The sequence below is a fragment of the Heterodontus francisci genome, chromosome 27, assembly GCF_036365525.1.
Source record: "Heterodontus francisci isolate sHetFra1 chromosome 27, sHetFra1.hap1, whole genome shotgun sequence".
Lineage (NCBI taxonomy): Eukaryota > Metazoa > Chordata > Chondrichthyes > Heterodontiformes > Heterodontidae > Heterodontus > Heterodontus francisci.
In genome coordinates this window covers 22,309,423-22,331,610 of record NC_090397.1, presented here as the reverse complement: position 1 = coordinate 22,331,610, position 22,188 = coordinate 22,309,423, and the positions used below count along the sequence as shown (strand labels likewise).

The 22,188-nt window shown below is 42.5% G+C and overlaps 1 protein-coding gene across 5 annotated transcripts in view; it reads left to right on the top strand.

Annotated features, from left to right (window-relative positions):
• Positions 1 to 22,188, top strand: part of LOC137384699 (non-muscle caldesmon-like) — a 258,457-nt gene that overhangs the window by 186,870 nt on the left and 49,399 nt on the right. For all 5 annotated transcript variants that reach the window (XM_068058995.1, XM_068058991.1, XM_068058993.1 and 2 more), the window contains 3 exons: positions 3,307 to 3,760; positions 15,528 to 15,658; positions 18,249 to 18,504. In XM_068058995.1, coding sequence (XP_067915096.1) covers positions 3,307 to 3,760; positions 15,528 to 15,658; positions 18,249 to 18,504 — 841 coding nt within the window. The remainder of the gene's footprint in view (positions 1 to 3,306; positions 3,761 to 15,527; positions 15,659 to 18,248; positions 18,505 to 22,188) is intronic.

Genomic DNA, 22,188 nt, shown 5'->3' with positions numbered 1-22,188 from the left:
AGACTAAAACCAAAGTTCAAACCCCATGCTAAAACAGAAAGGAATTAAGGAGGAGTTTGGGGGTTGAGGTGGTTAAGCTGCCATCCATTGCCTGAGAAATGAATTGCATGGATGCCTGTTCATGGCTCTCAGAATGCTGGATTTACACTAACTTTAGTGTAGTGAAAACACACCACACTGACACAACAATTATATTGGAAATCCAAAATTTTGAAGTGCTTTCCACTTCACAGAAATACTACAGTTGCAGCATCATTCCAAAGTATGGGGTCCATCCTGCTTTTGGAGCAGAGCTATGTGAGACTCCTATAGGGGAGAGTTTCCTACTACTTGGGTTTGGCACTGCATCGATTGTATCTCTGTTGTGGTGACAAACCTGCTTTCAGAAGTGCTTGTGTGGTTTCCTGCCCCCTTCTTCAATGTACTGACAGCAGAAGTAACAATTTGCATTGTAGACAATCCTGCCTAAATGCTCTAAACATTGAAATGCAGCTGGTGGGAGAGGGAGGGACTCTGTGGAAACTTGCATGATAGAGCTCTCTACTGGGCAGGAAATGTGTAGTGGCAATGAACAACAATAAAAACTTGCATTTATATAGCACCTGTAGCATGGAAAAATGTTAAGCACTGCGCAGAGGCATAATCAAAAGACAAATACTGAGCCAAAGGGGATAGGAGCAGGAGTGAGGAAAAGCTTGGTCAAAGAGGTGGATTTTAAGTGGCTCTTAAAGGATGAGTGTAAGGTAGAGGGCAGAGGGGTTTAGGGAGGTAATTCCAGAACATGGTGCCTAAGCGGCTCAAGACACAGCCACCTGTAATGGGGCGACGGAGTGGAGGACGCATAACAGAAGTACACAAACAGATCACTGCTTGACTGAAACTGACACTTTGCCCCCAGTCTTGGCCCAATCTGTGGCATAAAACACCACTGGATGCATATATCCTTTCAGATGAGTATCAGAGAACAGATGCCTCTTAAGGCTTGCAGTAAATCAGCAAAAATATTGAAAGCATCAATTACAAAGATTCCTCTCACCCACCAGGCAGATCAAAAGCAGCAATTACAAAGACACTGGACCATTAATGGAAAATGAGTTTGGGGTAACATTTTAGTTGTTAAATTCAAACGTATTGACCAGCTTCTCAATTCTTTAGCAGCGGGATGGTGGGAGAGTGGGGTGGTGGTGATTAATAAACCATCTAATATTTTTTGTGGTGCTCTATGAATTATAGCACCCAAGAGTTTAAGATTAACTTTAGGTCATTGGAATATTGTGTGTGAGAGATTAATAGATATTGGCAGTACATCAGATCTACCCTAGGTTAGGTTCAGATTCCAAGAATTATACAGAGCTCGTCATTTGGGTGCAATCACTAACAAAATGATGTGTTGGCATGTGTTTAAAAATAGAGTTTTCATTTAAAAGCAACTTATAGAGCCAAGCCATGTCCTCCTAACATAAAAGGTTCCACTGTTAATGAAAATAAAGAGAAATGAGCTCATTTATAATAGCCTTTCTATATATGGAAGATATGTAGGGTCCACAAGTCCAGTATTAACTGGCACTGTGGTATTTGTACATAGTTTGTGTCCATTAGAAGATTGATCTCCAAATCCATCTATGAGTGTTATTACTGCCAAAAAAAAATTAAGTCATTGAATAGATCCCTGACCTGATCTGAGATTCTTGAAAAAAACGGTCATTTTGATTCACAATGATCCATATATGGATATGATTCTGCTTAACCCCTGAATGCTCAACAGGGACAAGGAAACCATACAAATAGGGTCAACACACTTTTATGCCTGCAGTGAGCGAAAGAAACCCTGAAGAAATTTGATTTTTGTGATTTAAAATCTACAATGCTAAATTTATTGGAATGATCATAGCCCATTGGCGCATCCTACAGAACCCAGTTTAGTTTACTGTGTCGGACTACTCCATAAGCTCCCAGCAGAATGATAATACTCATTTAACTTATTACTGGGTGCACATTCGTAGCTTCAAAAATTGTTTGACCCTGTATCAGAGATATTACTGGCATATGTTACCAATGGTCTTAGTATCTATTAACATTTACCTCTGCGACCACGTATGATTCCTTATTATAGTTTAGTACCGCTTATGTAGATCAAGTAAGCTTGATCAAGTAAGCTTGAATCATCAAATCATTACATAAAATTTGCAGCACAGAAACGGGCCCTTTGGGACACCAGGTCTGTGCTGGTGTTTCTGCTCCATATGACCCTCCTCCCATCCTACTTCATCTCACCCTGTTAGCATATCCTTCTATTCTTTTTCCCATCATGTACTTATCCAGCATCCCTATAAATGCACCTGAACTATTCCATGTGGTAGCAAGTTACACATTCTCACCACTCTTTGGATAAAGAAGTTTCTGCTGAGTTCTCTACTGGATTTATTGGTGACTGTCTTATATTTATGGCCCCTAGTTTTGGTCTGCTTCATTAATCATTACTGATGGTTAAGAAGGTGCTGCGATCAAGGAAGACAGTCACCCATAGAGATACATTGTAAGGTTAGTAATGTAGGGCTGCATTTTCCTTTATAGCAGGATAGTGGCAGGGTGAGGCCACCTCTTACTGCTGTGATTTCACTGGCTCATTTTCCTGGGTTTGGGCTCATTTGTTATGTGAAACAGGTTTCTGACAGGATTCCCATCACTAAAGGGGGAGACTACCACTGCAAGGCCCCAGAATTCTGGCAGGAGCTTTTAAAAGAGCAGAAGAGGCAAAAAAAGGAATGGCACCATTTTCTTTAAAAGCCTCGGCTGAGATTGATAACTGAAGAGGTCAGTGTGCTCTTATGGAGGGAGGTGAGGTCACTGGTAGGCCTTCTCCCACAAAGCAAAAAACTTTGGGTGACTGCAGTCTCACTGATTCTGTAGTTTTCCACCAGATTTTGAATTTGCTTCATTTAGTTTTATGAAGCAGAAAACAATTTTGCAAAAATTTCCATAAAAGGTTAAATGGGTGAGGTGGAGGCTGATATGGAGTCGATTATGCATGGATTACAGAAGACACCTGTTTGAAATGGCTTTCTAAGCTTATTTAATCAGGTTAAGACCCTTTCAATTTTATATATTGTTGCTGCAGTATTGGCTATTGAGAAAAGGTTCACTTAAAGGACAATATTCCGAATAGCAATTTCTAACATGAAGCCTGGCCCACTGAATACATCAGGAAATTGTGGGAGCACTTTAAAAGTAATATTTTTCTAGTTTAAAATAATTTAACTATAAATGTGTAATACAAAAATTATAACAAATCCTCTTTTAACACAGTGCATTGGAAGAAGAAACCAAGGTTTCAGGAACTCAAAGTATGATGGATGAAGACAATGACATTGCGGAGCGGTTGCAGAAACGAGAAGAACGACGCCAGAAACGTCTTCAGGAGGCCATGGAACGTCACCGTGAATTTGATCCAACAGCAAAAGAAGAAACTCAAGACATTTCAAAAGAAATCCGAAGAAATGCAAGGGGGGAGGAGGATGAGGAGGAAGAGGAGAGCAACCAACGGAACCAGTGGCGGCAAGAACTGGAACCTGAGCCTGAACCAGAGCTAGAACCGGAACCGGAACCTGAACCTGAACCCGAGCCTGAGCCTGAGCCAGAACCAGAGCCAGAGCCTGAGCCTGAACCTGAACCTGAGCCTGAGCCAGAACCAGAAGAGGTGGTGATAGAAAAAGAGGAGATTGTAGAAGAAAAAATTGAAAAACCATTCCAAATTGAAAAGGTAAAATGAGCAGCTCTACTGACAAAATGCTAACCATCACTTTGATCCCTTTCCTTCAGCTTAAGTATCCTTATGGCAAAATTTTATTTCTATTTTAACTCGTGCACAGATATAAAGATAGGACAGATTTTTAGCCAGCACGTAACAAGCCCAATGAGAGGGGGCGCAATTCTAGATTTCGTCTTCAGTAATAAAGCTGGGCAAGTGGAGGAAGTAACAGTGGGTGACCATTTTGGAGATTGTGACCATAATACAATAAGTTTTAGCATAATCATGGAAAAGGACAAAGATAAAACAGGAGTAAAAGTTCTAAATTGGGGGAAGGCAAATTTTAAGGTGACCTGGTGAAAGTGGACTGGATACAGCTCCTTGAAGGAAAATCGGTGGCAAACCAGTGGGAGGCATTCAAAAGCGAGATTCTACAGGCACAGTGTAGACATTTCCCCACAAAGATAAAGGGTGGTACTGCCAAATCTCGAATCCCCTTGGTTATCTAGAAGTTTACAGGGTAAGTTAAAGCAGAAAAAGAAGTCTTATGACAATCATAAAAATCTGAATAATTTAGATAGCCAAGAGGATTTTAAAAAGTGCAGGGGTGAAGTAAAAAAGGAAATTCGAAAAACAAAGAGAGGACATGAAAAATTATTGGCAGGTAAAATCATGGAAAACCCAAAGATGTTTTATCAGTATATGTAATGCTGGAACTGTATAAAACGCTGGTTCGGCCACAGTTGGAGTATTGCGTACAGTTCTGGTCACCACATGACAGAAAGGACATAATTGCTCTGGAGAGAGTACAGAGGAGATTTACAAGAATGTTGCCAGGGCTCAAAAATTGCAGTAATGAGGAAAGACTGGATAGGCTAGGGTTGTTTTCCTTCGAACAGAGGAGGCTGAGGGGTGACTTAATAGAGGTGTACAAAATTATGAGGGGCCTAGATAGAGTAGACAGGAAGGACCTGTTTCCCCTAGCGGAGAGGTCAATAACCAGGAGGCACAGATTTAAAGTGATTGGTAGAAGGATTAGAGGGGACATGAGGAAAAACCTTTTCACCCGGAGGGTGATGGGTGTCTGGAATTCACTGCCAGGAATGGTGGAGGCAGAAACCCTCAATTCTTTTAAAAGGTACCTGGACATGCACCTGAAGTGCTGTAACCGGCAAGGCTATGGACCAGGTGCTGGAAGGTGGGATTAGATTGGGCAGCTAGTTTTTTCTGGCCAGCACAGATACAACTGTATGTCCTCCTTCTGTGCGGTAATTTTTCTATGGTTGTGTGTGCCAGTTCCTGTGCCTGAGTGTATTGGATCACCTGGTGAAGCATATAAAAGACAATCAGATGGGAAGGTCCTTACACCTGTAACACAGGTTGCCCACTTTACCATTTTTTAAACAAATGGGTGGAAAAATCAAGTGGTCTCCCATGACCATATTCGTCTGTGTGTTACACCCAGACAATGTGGTGCCCCCAAGCACAGGAATCAGAAGGTTAACCTCAATCTGTTTCCATTTAGCTAATTACACACAGTTTAATTTTAAAGTAGCTATGAATTCAGCACTTCATCTTTGACTCGAAAATAATCTGCAGTCAATTTATTTCCCTACCTTTGCCTCAACACTTCAACCTGATGTTTGTTAGTGGCTGCACTAGCAGGATATTTCCATTCTCTGCACACTTCCATATTCAGTGCCAAATTCTGGGTAGTTTGTACTACAGACTCATGTCCTCTGCAGATTAGATTAATGTTAAAGTACTCAATTCACTTATAACCATTAATGGGCAGCAGTGAGAGGAAATGTTTATCCCGTCTGTATGGACGGGATTCAAATTGATCTTCGGGGTGGTAGAGCAATGCTGGTGCTGTAGGAGCATTAATTGCTTTCTGCAATCGTAATACATCATTTTATTTCACGTTTGCTTTGGAATTTTGCCAGGTTTCTCACAAATTTGAAACTATGGGGTAAATTCAACTTGGGTGGTATTGTGAGACGGGGATAACAAATTGGCAACCTGTTATCCATTTACTTCTGCATTGGACAAAAAGCTGGGCTGGGTGTAAAATGGGCATGCCAATTCACTACAGCTCAAGTCACATCTCTACCCCTATACAGTCTGAATTTGGAGAACTACGGAATAGATTTCTAACTAAATATGTTCAGCTAAAGGCAGGAATCAGATCAATTTCTTTGTGGCCCAAATGTCTTGGTGCCTTTACCCACAAGACCATTAAAGAGTTACTCTCTGCTGAGTCTGCAGACGGGGTATTATAGCTTCAGGGCCTGGCATTGAGAAAGATAAGAAGCTAGCCAGGATCCTTGCTGCTGGTTGTCATTCAGTCTTCACCACTGGAAAGTCCGCATGCACGAACGCTCAGTGAGAAGAGGATTGGGCTCTGCCTTGATGCCCATCACAAATGAACAGTCTGCCAATACTCATGATATACACTGGCACATGAAAAATGCAATCTGAATCAGTGCCATCAGGAGAGGGAAAAATGAAAAAAGTACATCTTACTTATATTACATATAAAATTGATATAGTGGGTTTTATAATAATTATTAAAATAAACTGAGTTCATAGGTGCCAGCGACTATGGTTCCTACTGAGATGCACATCACTTCCCCTCCCCACCAATTTATTTGGCAAGTCTATTCCAGAACCCAGAATTGTCTTGATGGGCTCCCCAACTCTTATATCTGGATCAGAGTACAGACCACTCCCTCTGCTGCACTGTACAGTTGTTACCCCATCCCGAATCTGTCACAATCCTAGCTCATATTTAGAACATATGAAATAGGAAAAGAAGCAAGTGTAAGCCTTATGGCCCCTTGAGCCTGCTCTGCCATTCAATACGATCATGGCTGACCTTTGACTTTCATTCCACTTTCTCGGCCGGTGCCCATATCCCTTGATTCCCCTGGAGTCCAAAAATCTGTCTACCTCAGGCTTGAATATGTTCACGGACTGAGATTCACTGATCTCTGGGATAGAGAATTCCAAAGATTCACAACCCTCTGAGTAAAGAAATTTCTCCTCATCGCAGTCTTAAATGATCGACCCCTTATCCTGAGACTGTACCCTCGTGTTCTCCAGGCAGGGAAACACCTCTCAGCATCTACCCTGTCAAGCCCCCTCAGAATCTTATACATTTCAATGAGATAACCTCTCATTCTTCCAAACTCCAGAGAGTATAGAGCCACCCTACTCACCCTCTCATTATAGGACACCCAATCATCTCAGAAATCAATCCAGTGAACCTTTGCTGCAGCACATTCAAGGTAAGTATCTCCTTCCTTAGGTAAGGAGACTAAAATTGTGCAATGTACTCCAGGTACGGTCTCACCAAAGCCCTGTAGAATTGCAGTAAGACTTCCTTACTCTTGTACTTTATTTATTTAGTAGAACCTGGAATAATGGTTGAGTAATCTTGTTGGGTGCACTTTGCCACGACCAGGTGAGAAAGGTGTCTAGGGGTCCCTCTCAGCGTTCACCTGATCTTACTGTAACAGGGTTTAATTTTAAACACACTGTTTTAAGCTCCCCCTTAGTGCATCCTTTTTCACTGCTTTCCAATTATAAGGCAAAGAAAACAGCACAACCGGTTTTCTTAGGTTTAAAGAAGAAAAGTGAAATTTTATTAAACTTAAACTCTAATTTGGTTAACGCCTACGGTTACACGACGTGCCCAAGCTAGCATGCACACGCAATACACGCATGCAAATCGAGACAGAAAGAAAACCGAGGAAATAAAATGGAAATGTTTGAGGTAATATCTGAGGAGGTTTTTTGTCTTATGGTTCTTCGAGCTCACTGTAGTGTTCTTGATTGTAGATCTTGCTTTTTGTTAGTGCCCAGTGTTCTTCTTAAACCTTGTTCGCTATCGGAGACTTTTCTCTCTTGGGGTTCATGTGTCTTCAGTGGATTTGGAGTTCCGTGAGAAAGAGATGGGAGCAGGCAGACAGGAGAGGCTGCGACGAGCCAGCCAGGAGAGATCTTCTCAGTCCAGGAGCATTCTGCTTTCTGCTCAAACTGTTTGTACAAATTCAAAAAACTCAGGTTGCCCAGCAGGTTAGTCATGTGACTAGCTGGTTTGACCATGTCCATTTGTGTATTCGGGCATCTTAGTAGTCAACCTGGAATGCGAGCTTCCCCACCTTCAACGTCTTGTGATCAAAAGTCCATTGTGGGTTGAATGTGTCAGAGAATGTTTGCTTTGTCCTTTCCAAGCACTGTCTGTTAATATGTAAATGTATTTCTGGCCAAAGGTCCATTGTGGGTTGAATGTGTCAGGGAATGGCTGCTTTGTCCTTCCAAACACTGTCTGTTAATATGCAAATGTCTTTCAAGCCACGATCTGGCAATTTTTTAAAGCAAGTCCTTTCTTCACTTCAATAACAGTTTGAAATTTAATGTCCAGGTGGTGAAATTAATATGCCTCATGCTTGGCAGGTGGGGCCTGCATGACAACTTACTTATTGAAATTTTGCAGAAGCTCTGATTTAGCACATGTATCTTTTAAAAAAAACAACAAAGATTATTTTAAGGCAGAATCAATTACTAAGTTTTCTGGCTTTTTTTAAACCTTCATTTTAATCAATAAACTTTGCTGTAGTACTTCTGTAGGTCCAGGTAGGCTCAGATGGTAGCACTATCATCTCTGAGTCAGAAGGTCCCATTCTAGGACTTGAGAACCTAATCTACATTGATACTCCAGTGCAGTACTGAGGGAGTGCTACACTGTCAGAGGTGACATCTTTAGGATCAGACGGTAAACCGAGGTCCTCTCTCACTGCCTGTTGAGGTGGATTCAAAGATCCCATGACACTGTGTGACAAAGACCAGGGGAGTTTTTCCAGTGTCCTTGCTAACACTCCTTCCACAACCAAGAACAGTTTAACTGCTTATAGGATCTTGCTGTGTGCAATTGGTTTCTGGCTTTACCAACAAAACAACAGCAACTCCAAGAGTAATTCCTTGGCTGTGAACTACTTAGAATCAGAGAAAGTTTACGGCACTGAAAGAGGCCACTTGGCCCATCGAGTCTGTGCCGGCCGAAAAACGATCCACCTATTCTAATCCCACCATTCCAGCATTTGGTCCATAGCCTACGGCACTTGAGGTGCATATCCAGACTCCTTTTGAATGAATTGAGGGTCTCTACCTCAACTACCCTTTCAGACAGTGAGTTCCAGACCATCACCACCCTCTGGGTGAAAACATTTTTCCTTATCTCCCCTCTAATTTTTCTACCAGTCAGTTTAAATCTATGCCCCCTCGTCACTGATCTCTCTGCTAAGGTGAATAGACCCTTCTCCCCCACTCTCTCCAGGCCCCTCAAAATTTTGTACATTTCAATCAGATCTCTCCGCAGCCTTTTCTGTTCCAAGGAGAACAACCCCAGCCTATCCAATCTTTCCTCATAGCTGCATTTTTCTAGTCCTGGCAACATCCTTGTAAATCTCCTCTGTACCCTCTCTAGTGCAATTACATCCTTTCTGTAATGAGGTGACCAGAACTGCGCACAGTACTCAAGTTGTGGCCTAACCAATGATTTGTACAGTTCCAGCATAACCTCCCTGCTCTTGTATTCTATACCTCGGCTAATAAAGGAAAGGATTCCATATGCCTTCTTAACCACCTTATCGACCTGTCCTGCTACCTTCAGGGATCGGTGGACATTCAATCCCAGGTCCCTCTATACTTCTCAGTATTTTCCCATTAATTGTGTATTTCTTTGCCTTGTTTGACCTCCCCAAATGCATCACCTCACACTTCCCCAAGTTGAATTCCATTTGCCACTTTTCTGCCCATCTGACCAGACCATCAATATCTTCCTGCAGCCTACAGCTATCCTTCTCACTATCTACCACACGGCCAATCTTTTTGTGTTGTCCGCAAACTTCTTGATCATGCCCCCTACATTTACGTCCAAATCGTTAATAAAAACACAAAAAGCAGGGGACCCAGCACTGAGCCCTGCGGAACGCCACTGGAATCAGCCCTCCAGTCACTAAAACAGCCGTCAACAATTACCCTTTGTTTCCTGCCCCTGAGTCAATTTTGTATCCACCTTACTGCATTTCCCTGGATCCCCTGGGATTTTTTTTAACCAGTCTGCCATGCAGGACCTTGTCAAAAGCCTTGCTAAAATCCATGTAGATCATATCAACTGCACGGCTCTCATCTATCCTTGTTACTGCTTCAAAAAATTCGATCAAGTTGGTCGAACAGGATATTCCCTTAACAAATCCATGCTGACTATCCTTAATTAACCTGTGCCTTTCTAAGTGACAATTTATCCTGTCTCTCAGAATAGATCCCAATAATTTGCCCACTACTGAGGTTAGACTGGCCTGTAATTATTTGGTCTCTCCTTCGCTCCCTTTTTAAACAGAGTTACAACGTTAACAATTCTCCAATCCTCTGGCACCACAGTGGGGACTGGAGAATGATGGTCAGACCCTCTGCTATTTCCTCTCTTGCTTCTTTTAACTGCCTAGGATGCATTTCATCTGACCCTGGTGATTTGTCAACTTTCAAGGATGCTAATCCCATTAATACTTACTCCCTATGTTTATCACATCCAATACTTCACACTCTTCCTCCTTAACTACAATATCTGCATCGTCTCCCTCGTTTGTGAAGACTGACGCAAAGTATTCATTAAGAACCATACCAATATCTTCCACTCCTAGATATAGGTTACCTTTTTGGTCTTTTATGGGCCCTACTCTCTCCTTAGTTAACCTCTTACCGTTAATGTATTGATAACCCATCTTTGGGTTCACCTTGATTTTGCTTGCCAATATTCTTTCATGCCCTCTCTTTGCTTTCTTAATTTCCTTTTTGATTTCACCTCTCCACTTTCAATATTCCTCTCGGCTTTCTGTAGTATTGAGTTCTCGGTGTCGGACTTAAGCTTTCCTTTTCTGCCTTATCATACCCTGTAGGCTCCATGACATCCATGGGGCTCTAGATTTGGCCACCTCGCCCTTTTTCTTTGTGGGAACATGTTTACTCTGAAACAGTTGAATCTCCCCTTTGAATGCCTCCCACTGTTCTGACATTAATTTACCTTCAAGTAGCTGTTTCCAGTCCACTTTCACTAGATCACTACCCAGTTTAGTAAAATTGGCCTTGCCCCAATTGAGAACTCTAACTCCTGTTCTATTTATGTCCTTTTCCATAATTATGTTAAAACTGACTGAATTATGATCACTACCAGAAAACTGCTCTCTCACTGCCACTCCTTCCACCTGCCCATCTTCATTTCCTAAAACTAAGTCTAAAACTGCACCCTCTCTTTTTGGACTTGCTACATACTGGGCAAAAAAGTTCTCCTGAATGCACCTCAAGAATTCTGCTCCCTCAATTCCTTTCACACTAAAACTATCCCAGTTAATATTGGGGTAATTAAAATCCCCTACTATTACTTCCCTATTGTTCTTGCACTTCTCAGAGATTTGCCTACATATCTGCTCTTCTATCTCCCTCTGACTGTTTGGGGGGGCTATAGTACACTCCCAGCAGTGTGGTTGCCCTTTATTTGTTCCTTAGCTCAATCCATATGGCCTCATTTAATGAACCTTCCAACTTATCATCCCTCCACACAGCTGTAATAGCTTCCTTGACCAAAATTTCCACTCCCCCTCCTTTCTTATCCCCTTCCCTATCGCGTCTGAAAACCCTGTAACCAGGAACGTTGAGCTGCCATTCCTGTCCCTCCTTAACCCATGTTTCTGTAATAGCTATGATATCATACTGCCACATGTCTTTCTGTGCCCTCAGCTCATCTACTTTATTTGCTGTACTCCTTGCATTGAAATAGATACCCTTGAGCACTGCCAAACTCTTGTTTTAATTTTCTAACCCTCGTTTCCTCTATCGTCCAGAGTCATCCATTAATTTTCCGCCTTCCATTTTCATTTATGATTTTGTCCCAGCTGAATCTATCCTCATGTTCCCACCCCCCTGCCAAACTAGTTTAAACCCTTCCCAACAGCACTAGAAAAACGCCCTGCAAGGAACTCAGTCTCGGCTCTGTTCAGGTGCAACCCGTCCAGCCTGTACAGGTCCCAAGGAATCTGAGGCCCTCCCTTCTGCACCATCCTTCCAACGACGCATTCATCTGTCTTATCCTTCTATTTCTGTACTCACTTGCGTGTGGCACTGGGAGTATTCCAGAGATTACTACTTTTGAGGTCTTCCTTGCTCATTTCTTACCTAGCTCCCTAAATTCTGACTGCAAGACCATATCCCTCTTTCTACCTATGTCGTTGGTTCCGATGTGGACCACAACTGCTGGCTGTTCACCTTTCCCCTTCAGGATGCTCTGCAGCCGCTCAGTGACATCCTTGACCCTGGCACCAAGGAGGCAACACGCCATCCTGGATTCACGTCTGCGGCCACAGAAATGCCTGTCTGTTCCCCTGACTATTGAATCGCTTATCACTATAGCTCTTCCAGTGTTTCCTATACCCCCCTGTGCAGCTGAGCCACCTGTGGTGCCATGGACTTGGGTCTGGCTGCACTCCCCAGGTGAAGCATCACTTTCCTCAGTATTCAGAACTGAATACCTGTTGGAGAGTGAGATGCACTCAGGGGTCTCTTGCACTACCTTCCTGATTGTTTTTGACTGTCTGGTGGTCATCCATTCCCTCTCTCCCTGCATACTCTTAAGCTGTGGTGTGACCACATCTATAAACGTGCTATCCACGTTGCTCTCATCCTCATGAATGCACCACAGTGTCACCAGCTGCAGCTCAAGTTCCAAAACCCAGAGGTCAAGCTGCTTCAGTTGACGACACTTCCTGCACAAATGGTTCTCCAGGATAAAGGAAGCATCCTGGATCTCCCACATAGTTCAGGAGGTGCACTCTCGAGGTTGAAGCAACCCTGCCATTCCTTTATTCATTAGTTGACCCTTTGCTACTGTTAAATAAAACCTTACCAATACTACAACAGCTTAGAATTATTAATAAAACCTTACTAGTACTGATAAATCCTACTAAAAATCAATACAGTTCACTAGTTAAAATAAATCTTACTGAAAAAAAAATACCAGCTACTCACTTGTTCCTTATTGTTAAGCTATTTACACATGCACCCTAACAGTAATGTACTAATCCAGCTATTTAGTGTTATTCCCTAATAGCAGTTACTCACCAACCAATCACCTTGCAGCCTTCCTGTGACATCACTGCTCACTTTGTTTTCAAACTCCGCTGCTCTCCTGGAAGGTAAGTGCTGTAGGCTGCAATCCTCGAGCTCTATATATCCGCTCCTCTCTCCGTGTTTTTCCCGCAGGTCCGCTGCTCTCCTGGAAGGTAAGTGCTTGATATCCTGAGGATGGGATAAGGTTTAATATAAGTGCAGGTTCCTTTTTAAATCTTTCTACCTTACCCAAACAGATTTTTCTGCATATGTGGTTTTTAATGAAGGGAATTGTTGAGCTTGCTGGCAGGATCATCACTAGAGAGAGACAGAGAGAATGGAAGATCAGTAGAGCATAAAATTGGAGCTCTGCTGGAACACACAGCAGAAATATTAGGTGCCAGTGAAAACATGCTCATAACTGCAAGAAACATAATTTTGAAAGAAACAATTACGGACCTTGGAAACCTTGCAAGAAACAAATGGTAACTAAGAAGGTACTTGGTACATTATACATTTAGCGCTTCCATTTTCTTTCTTGCTTTACATACATTTAGTTGAGTGTTATTGAATAGCACATTTAGAATGTTAGTTAACAACACAATTTCTCCCTCTCTGTGAACTGAAAAGAGATGAGCAGAAAGTTTTACTCCATCAATGTACAGGAAAGCTTATTAGCTAAACTCAACCTCATTATTGTCAGTCTAATATAATCCAGTAATTTCAATCTGCAGTGCTGTACATTTTAATCTAGGAATATGAATGGGAACCTTTGGGACAGACGATGCTCGTCCAAGAGCGAATCACTGAGCTGGTATGAAATACTTTTAAGCCAGTAAGAAGATCACTACCCTGGTATTATGTAGCATAGGAATTATGGCAAGGAAGCATAGCCCAGCAAGCTCCTCCATTCCCCTCGCCTACTAACACCATTGCCATTCCTCCTAGGACAGGGGCGGCACTAATCCTTGGGGCAGTGGTAAAGGCTGTTGTATTGAGCACCTCTTCATCCCAGTAGCCCATATACCCGTAGATTTTTCGGCCTAGGTCCAGGCCTGAACTAAAACTGTCTGTTCTTCTCTCATCTTTGTGGCCCCCATTAAATGGTCCCACCAGTTCAGGTGTTGCATCAGGGGTCCCATTGCAACACCATCAGAATTTCCCTGGCTGGTAGTGGGGGGGCTCCCATTGCCGTCAGGGATCCTTATGGGAATCCCTCATTTTAGTGCATCCTTCATGACACTAAACTGGGAAAATGGCCAGGATCAGGGCAGCAAATAGAAGTCCTACAATGGTCTTCCTTGGCAGGAAAAGGAAAATTGAAGCCTTAGTGTCAGAATTTTTAACAGCCTATGATCACATTCTGAAGAATCTGCAGTAATTAAGGTAAAATAAATTGATACATTTACTTCCCCCTCCTCAGCAATTATATTCGACAATCTCATTAAATGGATTGTGTTTTTAGACTGTGCCTTCTCCATTCAATTTACTTTTTGATTTTAGTGTTGCTTGAGTTGTCATAATCACAGATTATGGACCCTGTTTAGCACCTTACTGAAAGGACAGTACTTCTGACAATGTAGCACTCCTTCAGTACTGCATTGACATGTCAGCTTAAATTCTGGAGTAAGGTTTGAATCCCCGCCCCCACGTCCTTCTGACTATGAAGAGTGCTAGCCCTCAGCTAAGCTGACACTAGCATTTAGATTTTATTTTCTAAATTTTTTTTATTATGTGAGCTGTGTTTTTGATATCTATTATGGGTTGAATATTGAAGATTAGTAAGTATACAAGGGAAAGGTTGAAGGCAAAACCAATGATTAGCGTACAATAACATTAGGGATTGTAAAAATAAATTGTAAAAGTATACCCAAGATGTTTCAGTGTAAAAGTAAGATACTAACAATGTTCTGCAGCCTTGCTTACTTTAATAAGTCCAGTATTTAGGAAGTCTGATCTCAAGATACCATAATATCACTAGAATCTGAGACCAATATCCGTAGAGTGAAATATACAGCCGGCATGCTTGAACAATGTGGCCAGCTCAGAGTCACAGTGAGCTCACAACAAATGTGTGTGTGCAGTTAATTTTTAATATGATGAAAGCACTGATAAGGTGTCAACTATCTAACACTAAAGACAAGGAGTTCATGAGATAGTTGACTTGATGCTGGAGTTACACTGGCACCTCAGCAGCTTTGCCTTGATACAACGGTAGGACTATAATGGAGTTTCCATAATGGAGTTATAATGGAGTAAGAGTTTCCTAGCAGAATATGACAAGATACAAATCATCTAGAGACTGTACAGGGTCATCATTTCATTAATACTGGTGACTATTTACCTTTAAGGCATACTTCCCTTTGACACAGTGCTGAATGTCCTGTCAATATATTTTTGATGAAGTAACAGCACCTTGCTCGATAACACTGTGCTGCCTTTGCTACTCTGAAGTTGGCAGTATAAGCTGTGCCCTTGCAGTGTTTTGCAAGTGGTTGGTATTAATTATCTGTAGTTGATGGGCAATTTCAATGGCACCAAATCTAACTGGTCATAATGCAGCATATTAATTAAGTTTCTACTTGTCTTTGTTTTTAAAAAAAACAAATTCCAGAAAAGCCAAGTATGGAAGGAAGAAATTTTTGAGCGCACAGAGAAGAAAATATCAAAAGCAGGCCGAGAGAACGGAGAGGCTCTCCATGAAGAGATTGCACAGAAACATAAAAAAATGGAACAAGCATTGAGGTAAGAGCAGAAGTATTACATTCCTTTTATTTCTATTTGTCATTAGGATTCTGGACGATACACCTGGAAATCACATAATGATTGATGCCAGTGACTCACACCTTAATTCCTGTTCTTTGTAGGTGTAACAAACAACAGCATCTGCACAGATTGAAATAGGAAGTCCATTGTAATACCATTAAAATAAGACAAGACAGTATATGAAAATGTAACATTCTGCTGATTACACACATCAGTGTTTTTATTCAAAAATTTTTAATACCTTGACATTTCTAAATCTCTAAATTGACTGAAGGGTGGCAAATAATGTAAATGTTATTTATTTTACTACAGTTCTGGAAAAGTTTGTGGAATTATGATGAAGAATTCATTGCCGAAATTGACAAATTTAGAATCATTGCTATTCTAGGAACCATTCACAGATACTGACAGTGTGTAACCCACTGACGCGCCAGCTTGTCCTAATATTGTCCTAGAAACAGTCTGAATGAATGGGCTGAGAGCACACAATTATTTATTGAATCCAAAGTGTGTCGATGATTTTATTGAAAATACAGCAATTCTATTTTAGTGTCAGCTGTGACTCAGCGATGGCACTCATGTGTCTGAGTCAGAAGATTGTGGGCTCAGTTCCTACTCCAGAGACTTGAGCACATAGTGCACTCCAGTGCAATACTGAGGGGCTGCTGCACTATAGGAGATGCTGCCTTTCGGATGAGATGCCAACTGGCTGTCAGACAGATGTAAAAGATCCCAAAGCACTTTTCGAAAAAGAACATTGATGACCTCCCAGTGTCCAGGCCAACATTTATCCCTCAATCAACATTACTGAAACATACCATCTGTGCATTTATCTCAACTCGTGACTTTGCTGTGAGCAAACTGTGTGCCACGTTTCCTTACATTACTAAATGTCAAAAGTACTTCATTGGCGGTAAAGGCGCCATATAGATGCAAGTTTGTTTGTTCTGTCAAATGATCGGTGATGGTGCTGTACTGCCGCTACATTGGGCTGAATTTTATGAGTGCGCTGCAATCCACGGCGGCGCACTCTAAGAACGGCGTGCATCCCTTGCGGAGCGGCCGCCCCGATGCCGTAGAGCGGGCGGCCTCTGCGTCCCCAACAACAATGACCAGCGCCACCCCGCAGGCGCCGGCACCATTTTTAAATGGCTTTAAGCCCTTACAAATAAGCTTAATTTTTAAAGCATACGTATCAACAATTTTAAAACATTTACAAATAAGTGATGGAGGTCCTTCCCCCAACAAACCCCCCTCCCCTCCCCACAATGGTCATTTCAGGCAATGAAATGACCCACAATTGATTTATCTAATACCCGAACTTTCCCCCCACCCCAACCTTCAATGTTTTGCCTTTCAACCCCTTCCCACCATTCCCACATCCAATAAAAATTGATTTCCCTGCCTCTCCACCCTCCCGCCTTGAAAATTTTATTACTCCCCCCTCCCCACCAGGCTCTCGCCCGGAACTCCATACGGAGTTCCGAAAGTGCACGGAGCACGAACGGCGGCCGTAATATTGGACGGGGACGGCCGTCGAATGCAGGTAAGTCTATTTAAATATTTCAAATGTTCATTTACATATGCTGATGAAGGGCCCGCCGCCAGGCAGCAGGGGGGCCGCACCGAGGTCCTGCCACTGCCAGTAATATGCGGCGTGCCCCTCTCAACGTTGCGGGACGATGCAGGCCTCTCCCCACAGCATTTTACCGGCCCCTGCGCCACGACCCGCGGCATCGAGGGGCCGGTAAAATTCAGCCCATTGTATTTTTGGTTGAATCATTCTAAAGGCAGCATACAAAAGTGATTCTGTTAAACTGAAAGGTAAATTCAGAGGTTGCATTCTCCAAGCAGCGACACTGTACTTGAAGGGAGCATGGATCAGAGGTTGGGCTGCAACACTGTAGTTCCCATACCTCCTTTGGACCCTGGATTCCCAGCAGCATGCTAAAATTTATCTTTAACTGTCAACAAAATGTACTTTCATATATTCAATGTTGTTGGCAAGTAGATATAAATCAAGAAAATTGGCAAAGTAAATATTTTTCACAAATGGAACACATTTTTGGGGGGCAGAAATCTAAACTGTTGGTCCAAAACATGAAAATTGTGATTTCGTGTTTTTAAATTAAAATTGATCATAAGGTAGTTACGGAGGAGGAAGGTCATCCAGAGTGAGCCTACACTCTGCCCTTCCACCACCCACCCTGCCGTGTACCTCTTCTCTGCCCCGCCTCGAGTGTTTGAATGTACTGGTGACCTTAACTGGCTTAAGCTTGGCTAAACACAAGTACAGTCAGAGTCCTCGGTCTTACACTTTTACTGTTTTGGCTATGTCAAATTAATTGCCAAAAATGAAGGCACCATGTATGAATCCAGTGTTTCATGCAACACAGGCAGAGTGTTTCATTTATATGAAAGCACCCTGATTGCTTACAGAATGATACGTGTTCATTAAAATGGCTGGATTGCTTCATGAAAAAGAGATCTGATCAGAGTTGATGGTGAAAGGGTCCAATGTGTTGCCTCATAACATTCTGTTTTTTTCTTTTTGGTGGGGGGAGTGCAGCCGTTCAGAGTCCAAGTCGACCCAAGAGGCAGAGGAAGCGGCAGCCAAACTCGAGGCAGAGAGGAAGCTGGAAGAGCTGAAACGTCGCCAAGATGAGAAAGAGAGCGAAGAGTTTGAAAAAATGAGGCAGAAACAGCAGGTGGCTGTAGTGGAGCTTGAGGAGCTAAAGAAGAAACGCGAAGGGCGCAGGAAGGTACGAGAAGAGGAAGAGCAAAAGCGGCAACAGGATGAGGCCGAGAGAAAAGCAAGGGAAGAGGTAAGAATCAAATCGAAGGGTATGCTGATAGGGTGAGATGAAGTAGGGCGGGAGGTAATATTAGCTCGAAGATGCACGTAGACTTGGGTGTGCGCTCCATTCAGCAGCTCTCAATGTGCCAAGACTCAACCTGGAACTGAAAGTCCCAGAAAAGCCCAAGCAACTAAAAGTCACAAACCCAGTGGGCATGACCCATCATGGCCAGATAAACACCCACAGTCTGGGACGCGGTCTGCAACCTGCAGCTCCGGAGCAGTATACGGCCCTTTAACATCTCATTTGTGGCTCCTAACCTTTTCCAATTGGTTAGCATTAACATGAAAAAGCCTAAAAAAAATTAAGTCTAGTAAAGTGAGAGCCATGTTTTTATTGTGGGGCTAAAAGTTTAATCATTATGCAACACTTTATGGTTTCATATGATTATTTTAACAAAGAACATCATCGTTCTCTAAATAAACCTTTTCGAGTGGTAGAGCTACATCATTGTCATAGATAATGCCTTTGATTTAGGAACAAGTTTTCTGGTTGTGACCATTATTGTTTCTAATATAGCTGAGATGATAAATTATTCTAAATGTCCTATCAGAAGCTTTTTTCTCATGAGAATTAATAGCGGAAAAAATTGTCTTAATTCTGACAAAATTATAATAAGTCAAAAAATGTGATAATTCAGTTAAGTCCATTCTAATTTTGATTTTTTTTCTATTGATATGTAAGTTCAACACATATTTTTTATTTATTATATAGCAAGTTATGCATTCTACCAGAGACATTTGGAAATTTGCAAAGTATTTGATTTAGAAATGTCAAAATTTCCGTCTTGTGGCTCCCAATAGTTTTTATTTTAGGCAATTTTTTAAAACAAGGCTCTTCAGGTAAAAGAAAATTGCAGAGCCTTGGCCTGGAATGAAGTTGATAAATGCATTTAGTCTCAGTGAGCACCTTATGCTTTCTGACGGGCAGATTTATGATGTATATTGGGTTATCGAAGAGACTTAGTAGTTGGCAGGAAAAAAGACAGAGGCGCAAGGGGAGAGCCAACTGTGCAACAGCCCCAACAAACAAATTTCTCTGCAGCACCTGTGGAAGAGCCTGTCACTCCAGAATTGGCCTTTATAGCCACTCCAGGCGCTGCTTCACAAACCACTGACCACCTCCAGGCGCGTATCCATTGTCTCTCGAGATAAGGAGGCCCAAAAGAAGAATTGGGTTATTGATCATATATTTGGATCTTGGCCAATGAACAGCTACCTTTAGCAGTGACTGAGCCACAGGTACAAGCCTTGAAACTGTGGGTTAATTGAAGCTGTCGAGGTTAATGGATAATGGATGAGAGACCAGATTATGACAGTTTCATTTCACTGTTTGACAAGATGATTGGATTTTTCAGCTTGGTTTTGATAGAAGCCCAGAATTTCAGGCTGGGTGTGTGCATCCTCCCTGCATCTTTTGCACTTCATCTACTCTCCTGAAAGTGAAAGCTCTTGTCTCGGGAAAGGGGAGTTAACAATCCAGGTGTGAGATGTGTGAGGAGAGATCCAGTGGGATGCCTGTGAGGAAGGGTAGAATGGAATGTGTGAGGAGAGGGAGAATGCAACCAGTAAGCAGAGAGTTAGAATGGAACATGTGAGAATAGAGGTAGAATGGGTCATGTGAGGAGAGGCAGAATGGGTCGGTCACGTGAGAAGAGATAGAATGGGTCACGTGAAAAGAGATAGACTGGAATGTGTGAGGAGAGGCAGCTTGAGACATGTGAGAAACAGTAGTTTGAAACTTGTGAGGATAATGAGAATGGGGCGTGTGAGGAGAGGAAGAATGGAACATGTCAAGTGAGAGAGAAGAGGACCAATGAGAAGAGACTTGTGAGAATAGACGTAAAATGTGATTTGTTTAAGGAAATGTGTATTGGGACCAACAAGAAGTGGATTGGAATCTGTGAGGAGTGGGAGACGTAGTGCACAGAGGAGTTTGTAGCCCGCTCAGTATAAAGAAAAATTAGAGGGAACCTTGGGAGGAAGAGACTCATGCAGAATCTAAACACCAGCACATACTTGTTGACCAAATGGCCTGTTTCTATGCTGCAAATTCTATGTAATCAAAGAACAAAGCACTAAACATAAGCATTCCCCTCTATCTCAGTGGGTAAATGCAATGAGTGGTGTGATGCTTGATGTTTGATGCTCGGCCTTCGCTGCATTTGCGAGGCCTAGAATTCTCTACTGCTGAGGGCTGTGGAAGCTCAGTCATTGAGTATGTTTAAAGCAGAGATTGACAGATTTCTAAATATCAATAACATAAAGGGATATGGAGATAGTATGGAAAAAAGGTATTGAAGTGGGTGATCAGCCATCATCGTTATTGAATGGTGGAGCAAGCTCAATGGGCTGAATGGCTTACTCCTGTTCCTATGTTCCTATCAGGCCTTTCACACAAAAGACCATAATCTTATGCTGTTCTACCTGTGGATTGTGAAGTCTATGCAGGGCCATATTTCCCTGGTATGCAGACCAGCACAGAAAAGGCCCTGGGGTAGAATTTCGATAGGGATTCCCCCAATCTCCTGTTATAACTTGAGGGTAGATTGGCGAAAGTCCAGATAAATGGAAGCCCATACCATTTTTCTGGGATCTTGGGAGATTAGAGAAACCCTGAGGAAACTATTGGCACTTATCTTTAAAGTTTTGGAAAACTTTGTTTTGTGCATAAGGAACGAGTCAATGAATCACCAGGGCGGGTCCTGATGTTGCTCTATCTCCTGTTGTAAACACTTAAGTCCCAATTACTGCTGGAATGTCCATACCCTTGCCACCTTTGTACCAAAACTGGTGCCCAAAGTCCCAGTGTTGTTGTCTCTCTCCTGCTCCAATTCTCAGTGCTGATGCCTTTTTGGGCCTTGCCGGAGTCCTGATATGACAGATGCCTCTCCCCCAATCCTGATGCAGTGATTTTTAAACTAGTGCAAAAACTTGATTTGCGCTGAACATAATTTGCGATTAAAATTCTGTGATCTTTTGCATGGGTTACGCTGATTTTGGGTTAATTGCCCCCCAAAAAAACACAACTGAGTGGAAACTCTACTCCATTGTGCTTTACATGTTTTTTTTATTCATTCATGGGATGTGGGCGTCACTGGCCAGGCCAGCATTTATTACCCATCCCTAATTGCCCTTGAGAAGGTGGTGGTGAGCTGCCTCTTGAACCACTGCAGTCCATGTGAGGTATGTACACCCACAGTGCTGTTAGAACATAGAACATTACAGCGCAGTACAGGCCCTTCAGCCCTCGATGTTGCGCCGACCTGTGAAACCATCTGACCTACGCTATTCCATTTTCATCCATATGTCTATCCAATGACCACTTAAATGCCCTTAAAGTTGGCGAGTCTACTACTGTTGCAGGCAGGGCGTTCCACGCCCCTACTACTCTCTGTGTAAAGAAACTACCTCTGACATCTGTCCTATATCTATCACCCCTCAACTTAAAGCTATGTCCCCTCGTGTTTGCCATCACCATCCGAGGAAAAAGGCTCTCACTATCCACCCTGTCCAACCCTCTGATTATCTTATATGTATCTATTAAGTCACCTCTTCTCCTCCTTCTCTCTAACGAAAACAACCTCAAGTCTCTCAGCCTTTCCTCGTAAGACCTTCCCTCCATACCAGGCAACATCCTAGTAAATCTCCT